Raw genomic sequence first — 16531 nt, 5'->3', positions numbered from 1 at the left:
CTATTTGTTAGTAGACAGTCTGTCTGTACCTTTGTAGTTCCAAACTCCTACCTGGATGTCTTTGTAGCTTCAGAGTTGGAGCAATAAGGGGGAGGCAAGAGAGGGAATAGGAGTAAAATATGTTTTTTTTTTTCCCCAAAGCTGACTAGAACCATGATTTATTTTTTTTCTCTTACGTTAAAAAAACTTTAAAAAGTTTATTATGTTTAAAAATCTTTAAAATTATTTTAATGTGTATTTATTTTTGAGAGAGAAAGAGACAGAGAAAGAGAGAGAGCACAAGCGGGGGAGAGGCAGAGAGAGAGGGAGACACAGAATCCAAAACAGCCTCCACGCTCTGAGCTGTCAGCATAGAGCCTGGCACGTGGCTCCAACCCACGACCTACGAGATCATGACCTGAGCCGAAGTTGGATGCTTAACTGACTGAGCCACCCAGACCGCCCCTATTTATTTATTTTTGAGAAAGAGAGAAAGATAGAGCAAGCTAGGGAAGGGCAGAGGGAGGGGGAGAGAGTCCCAAGCAGATTCCACACTGTCAGTGCAGAGCCTGACTCAGGGCTCAGACTCACAAACCGTGAAATCATGACCTTAGCTGAGATCAACAGTTAAGCATCCAACTCTTGGTTCAGCTCAGGTCATGATCTTGTGATTTGTGAGAATGAGCCCTGCATCAGGCTCCACACTCACAGCATGGAGCCTGCTTGGGATTCTCTCCCTCTCTCTCTCTCCCCCAAAATAAATAAACATTAAAAAAAATAAATGTAACAATTTAAAAGATATTACTATAGACTTAAATGGGTATATGTTTATATTTGTGTAAAGATTTTTAAAATAACACTTGATACATAACTCCATTATCATAAAACTAATCCTTTTAAAGTGTACAGTATCATGGTTTTTAGCTTATTCACAAAGTTGTGTACTGATCACTACCATCTAATTCTAGAAAATTTTCATCATCCTAGAAAGAAATGCCAGATCCATTAAGTCACTCTGTTTCTTCCTCCTTCCAACCCTTGGAAACCACTAATCTACTTTCCATCTCTATGGATTTGCATATTCTGGAAATATGGAAAATTTTTGATGTTTTTTATAAATAGAATCATGTAATATGTGGCCTTTTATGAATGGCTTCTTTCACTCAGCATGTTTTCAAGGTTCATCATCCATGCTGTAGTATTTATTGTTTTTTTTGTTTGTTTGTTTGTTTTTACGGACAAATTTTATTCCATTGTATGGATACCCTAGACTTTGTTTATAGTCAATGGACATTTAAGTGGTTTCTACTTTTTGGCTATTATGAAGAATGCTGACATGGAAAATTATGCACTTTTTTTTTTTTAATTTTTTTAACGTTTATTTTTGAGACAGAGAGAGGCAGAGCATGAACAGGGGAGGGGCAGAAAGAGAGGGAGACACAGAATCCGAAACAGGCTCCAGGCTCTGAGCTGTCAGCACAGAGCCTGACGCGGGGCTCGAACTCATGGACTGTGAGATCATGACCTGAGCTGAAGTCGGACGCTTAACCGACCAAGCCACCCAGGCGCCCCAATTATGCACTTTTTGAACAAACATTTTCATTTCTTTGGGGCATATACTAAGGTGAAATTGCTGGGTCATACGGTAACTCTGTTTAATAGTTTGAGGAACTGTTTTCCAAGTGGTCACATTTTACATTTCCATCAGCAATGTTTGAGGGTTCCAATTTCTCCACCTCCTAGTCCACATTTGTTTTGTTTTTTTTTAACGTTTATTTATTTTTGAGATAGAGAAAGACAGAGCATGAACGGGGGAGGGGCAGAGAGAGAGGGAGACACAGAATCGGAAGCAGGCTCCAGGCTCTAAGCCATCAGCCCAGAGCCCGATGCGGGGCTCGAACTCACGGACCGCGAGATCGTGACCTGAGCTGAAGTCGGACGCTTAACCGACTGCGCCACCCACGCGCCCCCACATTTATGTTTTTTAATAAAAGCCATCTTAGTGGGTGTGAAGTGGCATCTCGTTGTGATTTTGATTTGTATTTCTCTACTGGGTAATGACGATGAGAATCTCTTTACTTGCTTGTTGGCTAGCAAGCCAGTATATGTCCTTGGGGAAATGTTTATTCAGCTTCTTTGCTCATTTCTTAATTGGGTTGTATTTTTATTATTGAGTTGTGTTGTCTGATGTATGCCTTGCAAATATTTTCCTCCATTTCATGGGTTGTCTTTTCACCATCTTGATGATGTCTTTTTAATACAGAAGTTTCAAATTTTGATGAAGTCCAACTTATCCTTTTTTTTTTTCTTTTGTTGCTTGAGACTTTGGTGTCATATACAAGGTCACAAAAGCCTACTCCTACGCTGTTGTCTGAGAATGTTATCGTTTTAAGTTCTAACATTTAGGCCTGATCCATTTGGAGTTAATACAGGTATGCTGTGTGTGGAAGGGATCCAACTCCATTCTTTTGCAGGTGAATGAATATCCAGTTTTCCCAGCATCATTGGTTGAAAAAAGCATTCGTTCCCCTGTTGAATTATTTTGGCACAATATAGAAAAAATTGAGCATAAATGTGAGGGTTTATTAGTAGACTCTCAATTCAATTCCACTAATCTATATTCCCTTGTATTCTATCTATGTTCTGTGTTAGCTTAGTGGCCACCTAATCACTGAACAGACATCCTTAAATGACTGCCACCAAGAAGTTTGCCAGACTTTGCCAAAGGGCTCTGTGTGCCTGTTGCAGCATGCTCTAGGGTGGGTGAGGGAGAAACTGTTCCCACTGAATTAGCTGAGTTGGGTGAAAAAAAGGCAAGCCCAGTGAATGGGTGTTTCCAGGGAAGTTCCAGACAAGCCAAAAGTAACAATTCTCAGGGGTTGTGGATTTTAGGGCGCTCCAAATCCATTCTGCCTTCTTCAGTGCCTGCTAGAACTCCTGGTTTTCATTAGCTACTGTGATTGACAGGCTACTGGTTTTCAAGGCCACTGTGAAGCTGACAGGACAAAGGAAACTGTTAAAACTATTATAAAGCTTGCTATTCTTACCATGATTAAGTCATTTTTCTTGGATAAATACTACTCAGACTACCACAAGCCTCTGGTTATTTTCTAGAGTTCTGAAAAAGTTGATCTTAAGAATTTTTGGTGGTGTTTTCATAGTTTTTATATATAGGAGTGGATTTTCAGAGGTCCTCTTATGTACCAGAAATTGGGACCTATGTTTATGTAAAGATTTGTGGTTATTTGCTAATTTCTTTCATAAGGGTATGCATTTTTTCATTTTCTAATTATGTAATCCCAGAAGGCCTTGCCCAGGTCTGGGTAACCACCCCACCAGTGCCACCTAGTGGCAGTAAGTGTGCACCATAAGGAAAGTAGATAAATTACAGTATAATTGATTTCCATACCTTTCCTCATTTTAAATGTGGATAATGTAGTATTTACTGCAAATTGAAAAACAAATGTGACAGCATTTGGCAAGATGCTTGAAATATAGCAGGCACTCTAAATTGTAAGGTTTTTTTTTTGAAGCACTACTTAAAACAATAATTTTCAAAACATTTCCATAGCACTTTTCAATTTTACCCCTAAAGTGGTCAGAATTTCTGACCATTTTATGCTAATTTTATGAATGAAAATATTCTATAAAACTTTTCAATAGTTTCTCATAGCTCTCGGGATTAAAACAAAATTACATAATGCTGTGATTCTCAAACCTCAGCGTGCACCAGAACTACCTGAATGGCTTGTTTAAACACAAAGCACTGGGGACACGTACCTTCAGTTTCCAAATCAACAGTTCTGGGGTGGAGGCTGGGAATCTGCATTTCTTACAAGTTCTTAGGTGAAGCTGCTACTGCTGATTTGAAACTACACTTTCAGGCCCACTGTGCTTGGGGTTTTAAAAATAAAAAAACTGTGCTAAAATATACATAATAAAAGTTTACCATTTTTACCACTTTTAAGTGTACAGTTCTGTGGCATTAAGTACATTCACACCGTTGTGTTACCATCACCAACATCCATCTCCAGGACTTTTTCATCTTCCCCAGAGGACCCCTTGTTTAACGTGACCTACAAGGCCCCATCTCACAGCATCCTGCCCCATTCCCTTCTGGAAGGCACTGAGACAGAGAGGAACAAGGTTAACTGGCAGTGAGCTACAAGGTCCACAGGAAACAAATTATTTCCTTAGGTATTGCTCTTCCCCATCCCTCTTAATTAGAACAGAGGCAGTTTAGCAGAATAGAAGACAAGGTAACTCTCAGCTTAGTTTGGGTAATGACGATAAGGCAAAAAATGATAACAGGTACACCTACTTACTACCAGTCAGATAAATCCATGTTTGGAGATACTCATTCAACAAATAATAACTGAGTACCTACTATGTATCAGGCATTGTTATAGACAACATATAAAAGAGGTAAAAAAAAATCGATGCTAATAAAACTTGCATTCTACTAGAGAGAAAGTATATGCACATACATATATAAATACATTGTTAGACAATAAATGCCAAGAGAGAAAAAAATGAACACTGGGGACATGACATAAAGTGAGGTGTTTATGTGCTTGGAATGGAGTATGTGAGATTTTAGATAGACTACTAAGGTAAGCTCTCTTTGAGAATGCCACTTTTGAAGGAAGTAAGGGAGCTAGCTATGCAGATATCTAGTGGCAGGATATTCCAAACAGAAACAATTTAAGAGCAAAGGCCCTACAGTGGTTCTAGGAACCACAACGAGGAAGCCAGTGTGGCTGGAATGGAGTAAGGGGAGTAAGATTTGAAGTGGAGCTGGTGGTGAAAAATAGTCACTTGAAGGCATGAGAAGTTTACCTGGATCAGAAAATATCTGCCAGCTTTTTCTTACTACAACTTCATACTGGATGCCAGTAATTTTTACCTCTCTAAAGTATAAATGCTGTTCAAAACATATGCAAATATGATATTTTACACATTAGAAATAACAAATGTAAAAAAAATTAAAACTGAAATCACTAAAGAAAATTATGAAGTACTTAATGTGATTTTTTATTCTGCAATTACAAAAAACAAAAGCATAAAAAAGTTTTAGGATCATTAAGATGTCTTTTCTTCCTTTTCTGTCTCAAAGAGATAAAATATATTGCCCTACAGACATCCAAGCCAGAAATTTTCCATCCTCTGGTGAATTACAATTAAAAACAAACATACAAACCAAAAGAAAAATGGCCCTTTAACCCTCTGGTTGCACTTGCAGCCTGCCCCTGGCTGACCAGTTCTGCATCCCTGGGGCCCTAGCAGGAAGTCGAGATGAATCCTCCCTGCCGCCTCTGAGGATGTAACTGACAAATGGCTGGTTAACCTAGAGTGGAGGTTCTCAAACTTTAGTATGCATCAGAATCACCCAGAGGACTTATAACAGATTACTGGACCCCAGTTTCAGAGTTTTTGATTCAGCATGAGAGGTCTGAGAATTCCCATTTCTAACAATTTCCCAAGTGATGCTGCTACTGTTATTCTGGGGGCTCACAATTTGAAAACTAGTACCTCAGAGGTTTTACTAGGAGCTGGAAGCTATAGTTGGTCAGCTGGGATGAGGCTGGTTCAAGTACTGGCTTTTGCCTTGTTTTCCCCTCCTTTCCATAAAATGCCTTTCCAACCTCATGATAGACAGTGCAGAGAGGTAGGGATCCTTTTATCTCAGAATCTTTCAAGACACTCCTGGAGTGAATCATCAGTGATGTGACATTAGACATGATAAATGGAGGTTCAATGAATGCTGGGAGAGGAAGAGACTTTTAGAAGATATCTAATTTAGTGTCTTATAACCTGTATGAAAATCAGTTGCTAAGCGTGTTGCAAGTATGTTGCTAACTATGAAGTCTGCTAATCATCTGCTTAAAAATAAAATCATGGCATTTGTCAAAACCCATAAAACTATACATCACAAAGAGCTTTTAACATATGCAAATTTTAAAATATCAACCAGGATGTTGGGAGAATCCAAGGATGGAATTCAGGCTGTGACAAATGCGTCAAACTGTATTAGAAATGTATGACATGACCTAACTTCACAACCTTCAAGGTGGGGGAAAAAGAAGCTGACGTGAGTAACTTTGGAAAACATTGTTGTGTCTGGAAACTGTACCAAAGATAAAAAGAACTATACATAAACACTGTACTCTAGTTGGCAAATTTGTTTCTTACAGGAGCATGGATTAATAATCCTGAAACTACTTTACAAGTATAGTAGGATTGAACAAATAAGTAAATAAATGGTAGGTAATGGGGGTGCCTGGGTGGCTCAGTTGGTTAAGCATCTGACTTGATTTGGCTCAGGTCATGATCTCACCGTTTGTGAGTTTGAGCCCCGCATCGGGCTCAATGCTGATAACATGGAGCCTGCTTGGGATTCTCTCTCCTTCTCTCTCTGCCCGTCCCCCCTCACAATAAATAAACTTTATAAATAAGTAAGTAAATAAATGGTACATAATAAGAATCCAGAGAAAGAAATTCCAAAAGCAAGGGTAGAAGGCTAGAATGAATGTGGTGCTGGATCAGTCAGAGAATTCAGTATTAACTCCTACAGGTTTATACAGATATTTATTGAAGTATATAAATATATTTATATTTCACATATATTTTTATGTATATAGAGAGATGATAGACAAAAGATATAAACACAGGGGCACCTAGGTGGCTTAGTTGGTTGAACATTCAGCTCTTGATTTCAGCTGAGGTCATGATCTCATGGTTTGTGGGATCGAGCCCCGTGTTGGGCTCTGCACTGACAGCTTGGATTCTGCTTAGAATTCTCTCTCTCCCTCTCTCTCTGCCCCTCCCCCACTCAAGAATGCAGGCTCTCTCAAAATAAATAAACATTAAAAAAATCCTAAGTGTCTGTGTATACACATGGGTTACTATACATACATGTATTTCCTAGCTCTACCCGGTAGGAGGGCATAGAATCATTGATACTTCAGTAGGAACAAGCACACTCAGTGCCCAGATCTGGATTTCTAAATATCATTATCCAGTCAAAGGAACTAGGGCTCCTTGGAGAAGAATGGCTGACTCTAGGCTGGAATACCCTGCAGTGCCAGAAAATAAGGAAGTATTCAAAAAACACAAGGATGTTTTTGGATCGGGGCATGTAAAGGGACACAGGAGCTGACTGGATAGAACCTAACCTGGAATAATTTGAACAACAAAATAATGTAGTAATAGATTATATAACTTAAGGTATAAAATATATGCATCCATATGGATATAAAAAATAGCTGAATAAATTAATAAACAAGGGAGAAGGGACAAATCTTCCTTACAGAAAAATCCCAAATACATGTAGATATTCTTCCCTCTGGGATTCCTCTCTCCTTGTGGAAAAGTGTGAGTTGGACTTGGTGACTTGTTTCCAAAGAACAGAGAATGGGAAGGGAAAAACGGTAACTTTACAGGAAGAAACAAACTGGTCAAGGTTAAAATCATAAATCATGTGGATATCGTCTAATATGATGTAATAAAAAGGGCACTTGGCCTCTGCTAGTTATTCTTTCCTCAAACCCATAACCCTACTCTCACCCTAAGTGAGCATCAAACAAACCCAAATTGAGACATATTCTACAAAATACCTGACCAGTATTCTTCAAAACTATCAAGATCATGAAAACCAAAGAATGTGAAACTGTCACAGACCAGAAGAGACTAAGGAGACATTGACAACTATGTCATGTTGTGGCATCCTGGAACAGAAAATGGGACATCAATAGAATAGCTGGTGAGACCCGAATAAAGTCTGTCCTTTAGTTGATAGTAATACACCAATGCTAATTTCTTAGTTTTGACATATGTAGTATAGTTATGGAAGATGTTAAAATTAGGGGCAACTGGGTGAGAGGTATACAGAACTCCTGTACTATCTCTGCAACTTTTCTGTAAATTAAAATTATTCCAAAATAAAAATGTTTCTTAAAACATGGGTACTTGGGTATTAATTATATCTTGTTTTTACTCTATATGGGTTTTATGAATATTTTATATTTACTTGATATTTAATATTTTTAAAAGTAGCAAAAATTTGATGTTATCTCTATAAAAATGTCATTCTCACTTGCACTCCAATATGCTTTTGGAATGGGACAGAGAAAGAAAGGAATGGAGTAGGAAATGTGCCCAATTCAGGGTAGACTTAAAATGTGTAGATGAAGGTCATGTGACTAACGTACGCTGATGGAAATGAGATGAGAAAATTATACATGTTGGTATATATCCTGTCACACCTTGCTATTTTCAAGAATAGTTGACATCGCCTGGGAACTTGTTAGAATAAATGCAAATTCTCAGCTCCTACCCAGACCTACAGAATCTGAGTCAGTATTTTTTTTTTTTTTTTAAGAGAGAGAGAGAGAGAGAGAGAGCGCGAGCGTGTGTGCGTGCAGGCAGGGTAGAGGAGCAGAGACAGAAAGAGACAATCCCAAATCTCAAGCAGGCTTCACACTCAGCACAGAGCCTCAGGTGGGAGCCTGGTGTGATCCCACCACCCTAAGATCATGACCTCAGCCAAAATCAAGAGTCAGATGCTCAACTGTCTGAACCACCCAGGTGACCGTGGGAGCCTGCATTTTTAATGAGATATCCAAGCGATTCATATGAACATTAAATTTCAAGAAGCAAACAGATACCCACATTCATTCAACAGTTGATGAGTACTTACTGTGTGCCAAACACATGGAAATGAATACCACATATTCTAAAGTCTAAAACAGTACTATTTACTCAGCCTCAGCTAGGAGCTTCATAGTAGAACAAATTCACAGACCTCACCCCAAACCTTCAGAATCTCCTGGAGTATGGTCTAGAAAAATGTTTTAATAAGCCCTCTAAGTCATGCTTATGCATACTGAAGTTTAAGAAGCCATGCTCTACAAAAGTGAATTTCAAATTTTGCATACAACAATCACCAGAGTAGCTTTAAAAAAAAATGCAGAGCCATCCAATGAAATCCCAGTGTCTGGGAGCAGGACTCTGGCATCAATATTTTTTTAAATTCTCTATGTGATTCTAATGTGCTACCACGTTTGAGAATCGCTGTTCTTCAACACAATCAGCCAGAGTCCCTGTCAAGCACAGGTTACATGGATGACCAGGGCACCTCCAGAGCTTAATACCTAACTCTGGCAGAGTTCAAAATTCCTCTTTTCAACAACTAATTTGCTGAAAAGAAGCTCTGATTTACTTCTGACTTCTGCACATCAGTAATATGTAACTCATTACATCAAAAGTCTGGAATCCCTGTAGAGTTATATGCTCAGTTTTCAGATTTTACAAAAGTATGCGACATAGACTTCGGAATCTCCCTTCCAGGCTCCCATCGCTCACAAACCTACCTGCCTTCTTAATGAGGTCCATGCTGATGTTCTAGGGCTTGGAATTTAAGTGATGTCACGGGCCTAACTCATTCTGGCTCTGGATACTGTGCCTATCCATGCTCCCCCACAGTGAGAGGCCTTTTGTTTGCCAAACGCCAAAAGGATTTGGGAAATAGGCAGAAAAGCTTTCAGCAGGAAAACAACAGTAACAATGGTGATTTTATACAGTAAATCTGAGTGCAGAATGCAGGACAGGCCAGGGGTGAGGAAAAAGTAGGGGCAAAGGAAGCAGGAGTAGGAAAACATAGATATGGGACCTTCCTTTTAGGTTATGTCACAACACTGTAGTTCAAGTGGTTTGTGTGAAGAAATAAGACAGCTATACGTCCTAATGGAGAGTACCTAAGAGATGTGAAAAATACTAGGGAGGAAAAATGGCAAGAGAGATCGACATTATGAACTTTGGTGGGCTGACTAGAACCCTAGTCACCCTTTGTAACATTGCTTCTATGGGAAAAAAATTTTAGACTTCAAAAATAGATTTATAAATAAGCCTTTGGAAATGGGCCAGTTTTTTTGTTTGTTTGTTTTTTGGTGTTTTTGAAACCTGGCCAGTTTTTAAGTGGGGAGAAAACTACAGGAAAAAACTCTTTACAATTCTATGTATCTGGTGGCTAAACTTTAGTGAGATGGGGCCATAATTTGGTATCCTCCCATCTACCCAATAATGGCTATTTGAAACTCTCTTGGCCTCAGCTGTTGACCTAAATCCACTTTGTGACAGAAACAGATTCCCTACTTCTCCATCTGTTTTTTTGTCCTTCTCTGCAGGCCTATAAGAACACTAGGCCTTCCTTCACTCTAAACTAGTGAAGCATTCCATCTGTGATCCCTCTTACTGAGACATGTTGTGCCAAACTTATCTCACCACCTCTAGATTCTTCCCTCTGCCCTTTTCCTGCCAAATGTCTCCCTGCTTTAAAAGAAATAAACTTTAGAGAAGTAACACTTGCTCATTATAGAAAATTTGGAAGCTTAAAAAAAAAGTATGATGAAAAAATAAAAACACCTAAAATCACATCTTCCAGGGATAACAACTTGGTGTATTTCTTCCCAGGCATCTTCGTATGCTTATATATAACATATACAATTTTCATAATCAAATACTATATCTTGCATATGTCAAAACACTTTTCCAAGAGATTAATTAAAAAATACCTTTGGTGGCTATATAATATCCAACCCATGGATATAACCTGAATTCAATCATTCCGTTGGCCAGATTTGTTTCCCAATTTCACTATTACAAAAATGAGCAGTTTTCTACACAAATCTTTGATGGCATTTCTGATTATTTTCTTATGTAGAATCCTGGTAGTGCAGGGTTAGAGAATATGAACCCTTTTAAGACCAGAACAACTGCTTTCCAGAAAGGCAGAACTGATTTACACTTTACTGGTAGCTGATGAGAACTCTGGTCTCATTATACCACAGTGGCACTGAGGGTACACTATCTTAGACAAAACAATCACTTGTTCTCAACAGTTCCTATAAATAAAAAACTAATCTCCTTCCTTTCATAGTTCAAATGACTGAATAAGTGGCATGTATTTAATTTACCATCTTGGTCTCACCACCCACACATTTTACTATAATGTTTCTTCCCCCGCTCATTTTACTAAAATTGCTCTAACATTAGTGATTTCCCTCTGGTCCCATGAATGTTTTTAGAATCTCACCATTAGCTCATTTGATTCTATTCTTCCCATCTTTGTGGCCATTTGACTCTACTAATCTCAGCCTTCTACAAGACCTCTGACCCTTCTTACCTTATACTGTTATATTCTCTCCCTTCATCTCTGACCTCTATGATGTACCTTCTTTAATGTCCTCTTTACCACTTCCTATTACTTATACTATGTCAGGCCTCCAAGATTCGGTCTTTGCCTCTCTCCTGCATTTGTCTGTCTCAGGGAGGACTCCCTCCTTTGTCCCCTAGTCTTTGACTGAGAGATCCCATATTTACTTATAACTCAATGTCACCTACCACTCAATAATTCATGACCATCTGCCACAGCAGTATCCCTTCTTAACTTTATTTCTGACAATGGCGCAACACTCCTACAGTCCTCCACACTCAAAAACTTTAGTTTTGGGGCGCCTGGGTGGCTCAGTTGATTGAGCAGACTTCAGCTTAGGTCATGATCTCACCATTTGTGAATTTGAGCCCTGCATCGGGCTTGCTGCTGTTAGCATGGAGGCTGCTTGGGATCCTCTGTCCTCCCTCCTTTCAAACAAACATTAAAAAAAAAATTATTAAACCCTCCCCCCCCCACAAAACTTCAGTCTTCCTTAAATTATCCTGTTTCACAGAGCCATACTAATTTCTTCAAAACACCTCATATATATATAAATATATATATATATATATATATATATATATTCACTTATTTATTTTTTATCATTTTCATCATCACCTCACACATAGATTTCTGTAATATCTTCACAAGCAGTAGCTATTCACGTATGTAGCAGCCAATGTAATTTTCCAAAAATGCTTCTTTGGGAACTTCCACATAAAGGCTTCCTTTCTGCCCAAATGCATGTAGTTCAAAACACTCAAAAGGCCATACCTTTTCTATTACTTCCTGACTGAACTCCAAGGTAATCCTTTCTTCTTACTACCCTTTCTCCTCCCACAACCTCTCCAGACTCATTACTGCTCCTATCTTTGCTCTTGTCTGTCTCCCGTTCGGTTTCAATGGAGCCTTCAGTAGATAATCTTAACCTATACATCTATTCCTTTCTTAAAGCCAGTGGTATGCTGGGTCATGGGGGGAGGTCAGTGGAGAAAATCCCTGATTTGTAGTGTTTGCCAATAACCCTGACCACAGCAGATTTCAAGCTACCAATGTAACATGACTAACTGTGAAATTGGGAAGCAATGTGCACAAAACCAATAGGAACTGGCTCCATGACACCATGGCAGCACTTAAAATCTTTTCTGCAGTCTAGAATTTAATATATACTGTACTACATAAGCTCTCCAGATGTATTATATAGGTGTATTTGTTCATTGTAATAAACTGCAGCCCTACCAAGAGAGGGAGTCCACTCACTTTAGAGTTTTCAGAGTGTACAGGGCATATAATGTGTGCTCAATAAAAACCTGTTGGCAAGACCTGGAGTGTGTGATAAGCAAAGCCAAAGAGCACTAAAAATGGGCATGTATTCATTTAGGGTTGGCTAGCAAGAACAAACAAAATGAACAATGAAGGAGCAGAATGTACTGGAAATGAAATCGGAATGGGAGCCAGGAGATATTGGTTATGTCCCAGCTTTGCACCTGTATGACTTTTCTGGGGTCAACTCAGTTTCCTTCTGAGGCCTTAACTTTCCTCATCTGTAAAATTAGGGGGCTACACTTCATGACCTCTAAGTTATCTCTTGATTCTAATGCTGCAGAATGTCAGTTAAACTAACAAGGAGGCTCCATGGTCCACTGTATTGGTATAACAATAATGATAAAATCATTTTAAAATCTGCTGAAAAGTCAAAGAAGTGTAGGACAACAAAATTTTTCTGAAGGTGTGAAGAAACATTCTTGTAAGGCCATTCCATTCCTTTCACCTAATAATTATTCTGCAGAAATTAATAATTGTTAATTTTAAGTTTTTAATTTTTAAAAAAGCTAAAAATAATTATTCAAAGAATATCAATTGCCTGTCTACTATGAGCTGGACATTGATAAATGCTGAGGATTTAGTAAACACAATTTAGTCTTTACCGCCATGGAACCTACAGGAGTATGGTTCAGTAGTCATTTAGTTCCAAATCATTTTATCAGTGTCTTTTAACTTAAAGAGCACAGATTGCTCTAAGGAATGGATGCGAGATACAGATACTCTCTTCCCCAAACAGGTATATAGTCATAAAAACATGAAGATAATTTCAGAGGTTCACAGGACCTCTCATCTGAGAAGGGGTCCAAGAACCACAAGTTAACAACTCTGACCTATATCTACAGCTACACCCACAAAATGACAAATTCAAGCTCGTAAAAACCTATATTCTGTTTGCCAAGAAAGTACAGCAAAGATTTCCAACAGAAACATTTAAAAACAAAGGTCCATCGTTTAAAGGATTAAGCTTTGGTAATTTGAAATTTCACTCACCTAGAGTATCTTATTCCAAATAATATTCTGGATAAGTGAAGCATGCCTAGATTATGTTTCTATATGATCTGCCATTCCTTTGGTTAAGGTTGTCTGATAAATCAGTCTTCTTACTGAAAATCCATTTGCACATGAATGTGTGCTTCCATTTCCCAAGTAAATCTGCATTTCATGACACTTCCATTTCACATTAAAGAGACCCAATTAGGGGCGCCCAGGTGGCTCAGTCTGACTCTTGATTTCAGTTCAGGTCATGATCTCCTGGTCATGAGATCAAGCCCCACGTTAGGGCGCCCGTGCTGAATGCAGAACCAGCTTGGGATTCTCTCTCCCCCTCTCTCTGACCCTGCCCTGCTTGCGCTCTCTCAAAATAAATGAACAAACATTAAAAAAAAAAGAGAGAGAGATGGGGCACCTGGGTGGCTCAGTGGGTTGAGTGTATGACTTCGGCTCAGGTCATGATCTCACGGTTCATGAGTTCGAGTCCTGTGTCGGTCTCTGTGCTGACAGCTCAGAGCCTGGATCCTGTTTCAGATCCTGTGTCTCCCTCTCTCTCTGCCCCACCCCTGCTTGCACTCTGTCTCTCTGTCTCTCAAAAATGAATAAACGTTAAAAAAAAAAAAAAGAGAGAGGCCCAGTTAGTCATGACAAACACATATACAGCACACACATATCCTATATAAGCAGCTTGAATGAAGCAAAGAGCACAAGTTCCTGAATTAGAAGGCACTTACTCATCTCCCAGTTCTAACGTTTTATGGCTAAATGATCTTGGACAACTCGTTTAACCATCTGACCTATGTTTATTCACTTGTACATTGGAGAATGAATGATAAGACTTACCTAAGAAGGATACTATAAGAAATCAATCAAGTAAAATAATGTATGTCAGAGTATTTAGCTATAAAATGGGCACAAGTGGGTGAAAAGGCAGATCACTTAGAGTTGCTCACAAAACATCAGACATTCAAAGACCCTTTGGAAAGAGTTCTTCATGTAACATTCTTAGTGGATCTATCTGGAATAAAGTAAGTTGTTCTTTTTAGCTCAAGGAATTTTGTTTTGATTGATTGCCCAATACTGAAGATCTTGAATATCAAAAGTCTGCAGGGAGGCTCTTGAATCTTTATAATGCATAAATATATCTTCAAGACAGGAAGATAAACTACTTATAAACCTTTAGTCTTAGTTCCTATATAGTCAAAGTCACTTTAACTCAGCTATTTTAGTTTTTTTACAGAGTATTCTTTCACTTACCTTGTAACAGCTAACAGGTCAACAGGGTGTACACAAAAGATTTTAGGTAAATTAGTTCAATGAAGCTGAACAAATTAAGGAAATCAATCTCTTTTAGTGGAGGGAGTGTTTATTTTAAAAAAAGTGTATAATATTCTCTAGCTTGAGACATGTTTTCCAGTCCACTCTCCATTGGAACACAAAATAAGCTATAGAAAGGGTTTTTTTTTTTGTTTTTTTCTTTTTTTACATTTCTTCATTTACATTTGTAATGTACATTATTTCAATAGGCAAGTTTGGGGTGATTCTTCCTTTAAAATTTGAAATAGACAGCTTTTTAGTAATTTGCTACCAAGGAAAAAAAAATCAATCATCACATCTTACCAAAGCTCATAAAGGTGACCAAAAGTGGTTTGCCCTGGTGCCTGGAAAAGTGTCAAGAGGCAAACTTTCTGATTTCTCAGCCACTACTAAGCAAAGTAGTTCCCCAAGCTCTGGTAGTTCCCCAAGGAGACAAATTAAGCTCTGACTCCAAATACCCATTACACAAATGTCTACTAGAAAAATAAACTGCAGATTCTACATAACACTTTCCCCCAAGAAATCCAAAGTACTTCACTGTAGAACTGTTTAAAAGAAACGTATCTCCCATTTTAGAAAAACAATTACTATTATTCTGTGAAAACTTAAATCCCCTTTCTCATCAGACATTAAGTGGGTAGGAAACCGAGACTCGAGGTTTTCCTTGAGAGCAGAGAGAAACTCTTGAGATGGTGAGAGACTCAAGTAGAGTTATGGACGGGAGAGGTTAGGGTGGAAACCCGGATCAATCAAGCAGATGGGGGGGGGGGGGTGTCTCTAGGGATGGCAGGTGCCTTAAGAACTGAGCTCAGAGGAGACAGGGGATGGGGCGGGGCGATAAAAGAACGGGGAGCAAGGGCTCTTTAAGTTAGTGGGAGCTGGGTGGACGGATGGCCAGGCACCAGGGTCACTCCTGGCCAACTCCAACTATCTGCTTAACAGTTGCTCTCTCAGCTTTTGCTCTCTCCCATCACTTTGGGTAGGATTCTGAGGAACTTGGGAGTACGTGATGAAGTCAAGCAGTTACCAGGCCTGGGGGAAGCTGCAGGATTCCTCAATCTCCAGCAGCCACGCTATCTTCCCAACCTCCCCCAGCCCGACCCGCGTCTCACCCGCCGCCCAGCGCAGGCTGCGCAGGCTCCCCATGGCCGCCTACTCCGCCGACCGGACTGCGCCTCGCAGGCGGTGACAGCGCGCGAGCCCGTTCAATGTCACCAAACTCCGCAACGGGAAAGGGGTGGGCGGTACTGGCGGACGGGACAGGTGGGACTGGTGGGAGGACCCAGCAGGCCGTGCGTGACGCGCGGGGCGTGTGGGCAGGGCTTGCGTGACGCACGGAGCGTGTGGGACGTGCGTGACGCGCGGAATGTGCGGGCTAAGCTCCCGGTTCTCTCTCAAACGGTGCCGCCTCCGCGACGCGACTTTAAGAAAGCTTTTGTGGAGTCTGGGTGTTAGAGGCCTTTGCATTATCATTCTCTGTGTCTGAGAAAGTTTCCGTTTGAGATAGAAGAAATGTGATCACTGCAGAACTGTGAACTGTAGACCCCGAAATCACACTGCCTAGATAAACCCAGTATTTCAATAATGTTTTTCCAGCGTTTTCAATGAATATATTGCTTTTATCAAAAACATGCAATTAAAATTAAGCTCCTAGTGATCAATGGACACTATGTCTTAGTGACTGTGAGCGTATTTCTCAGTCTACGT

General features: G+C 39.6%; 1 protein-coding gene across 2 annotated transcripts in view; it reads right to left on the bottom strand.

Annotated features, from left to right (window-relative positions):
* The window catches only part of FAM162A (family with sequence similarity 162 member A), a 28034-nt gene extending 11939 nt beyond the window's left edge, over nt 1-16095 (bottom strand). The window contains exon 1 of one of the 2 annotated variants that reach the window (XM_042955947.1): nt 15937-16095. In XM_042955947.1, the coding sequence (XP_042811881.1) occupies nt 15937-15970 (34 nt within the window). In that variant the 5' untranslated portion in view covers nt 15971-16095. Of the gene's footprint in view, nt 1-3759; nt 3831-15936 lie in introns of those variants that run through there. The other variant, XM_042955946.1, reaches the window with a different exon arrangement.
* Between the last annotated feature and the right edge of the window lie 436 nt (nt 16096-16531).

Source organism: Panthera leo, chromosome C2 (assembly GCF_018350215.1).
Source record: "Panthera leo isolate Ple1 chromosome C2, P.leo_Ple1_pat1.1, whole genome shotgun sequence".
Lineage (NCBI taxonomy): Eukaryota > Metazoa > Chordata > Mammalia > Carnivora > Felidae > Panthera > Panthera leo.
Note: the sequence above shows the minus strand (reverse complement) of the source record. Positions and strands in the feature narration are given on the sequence as shown.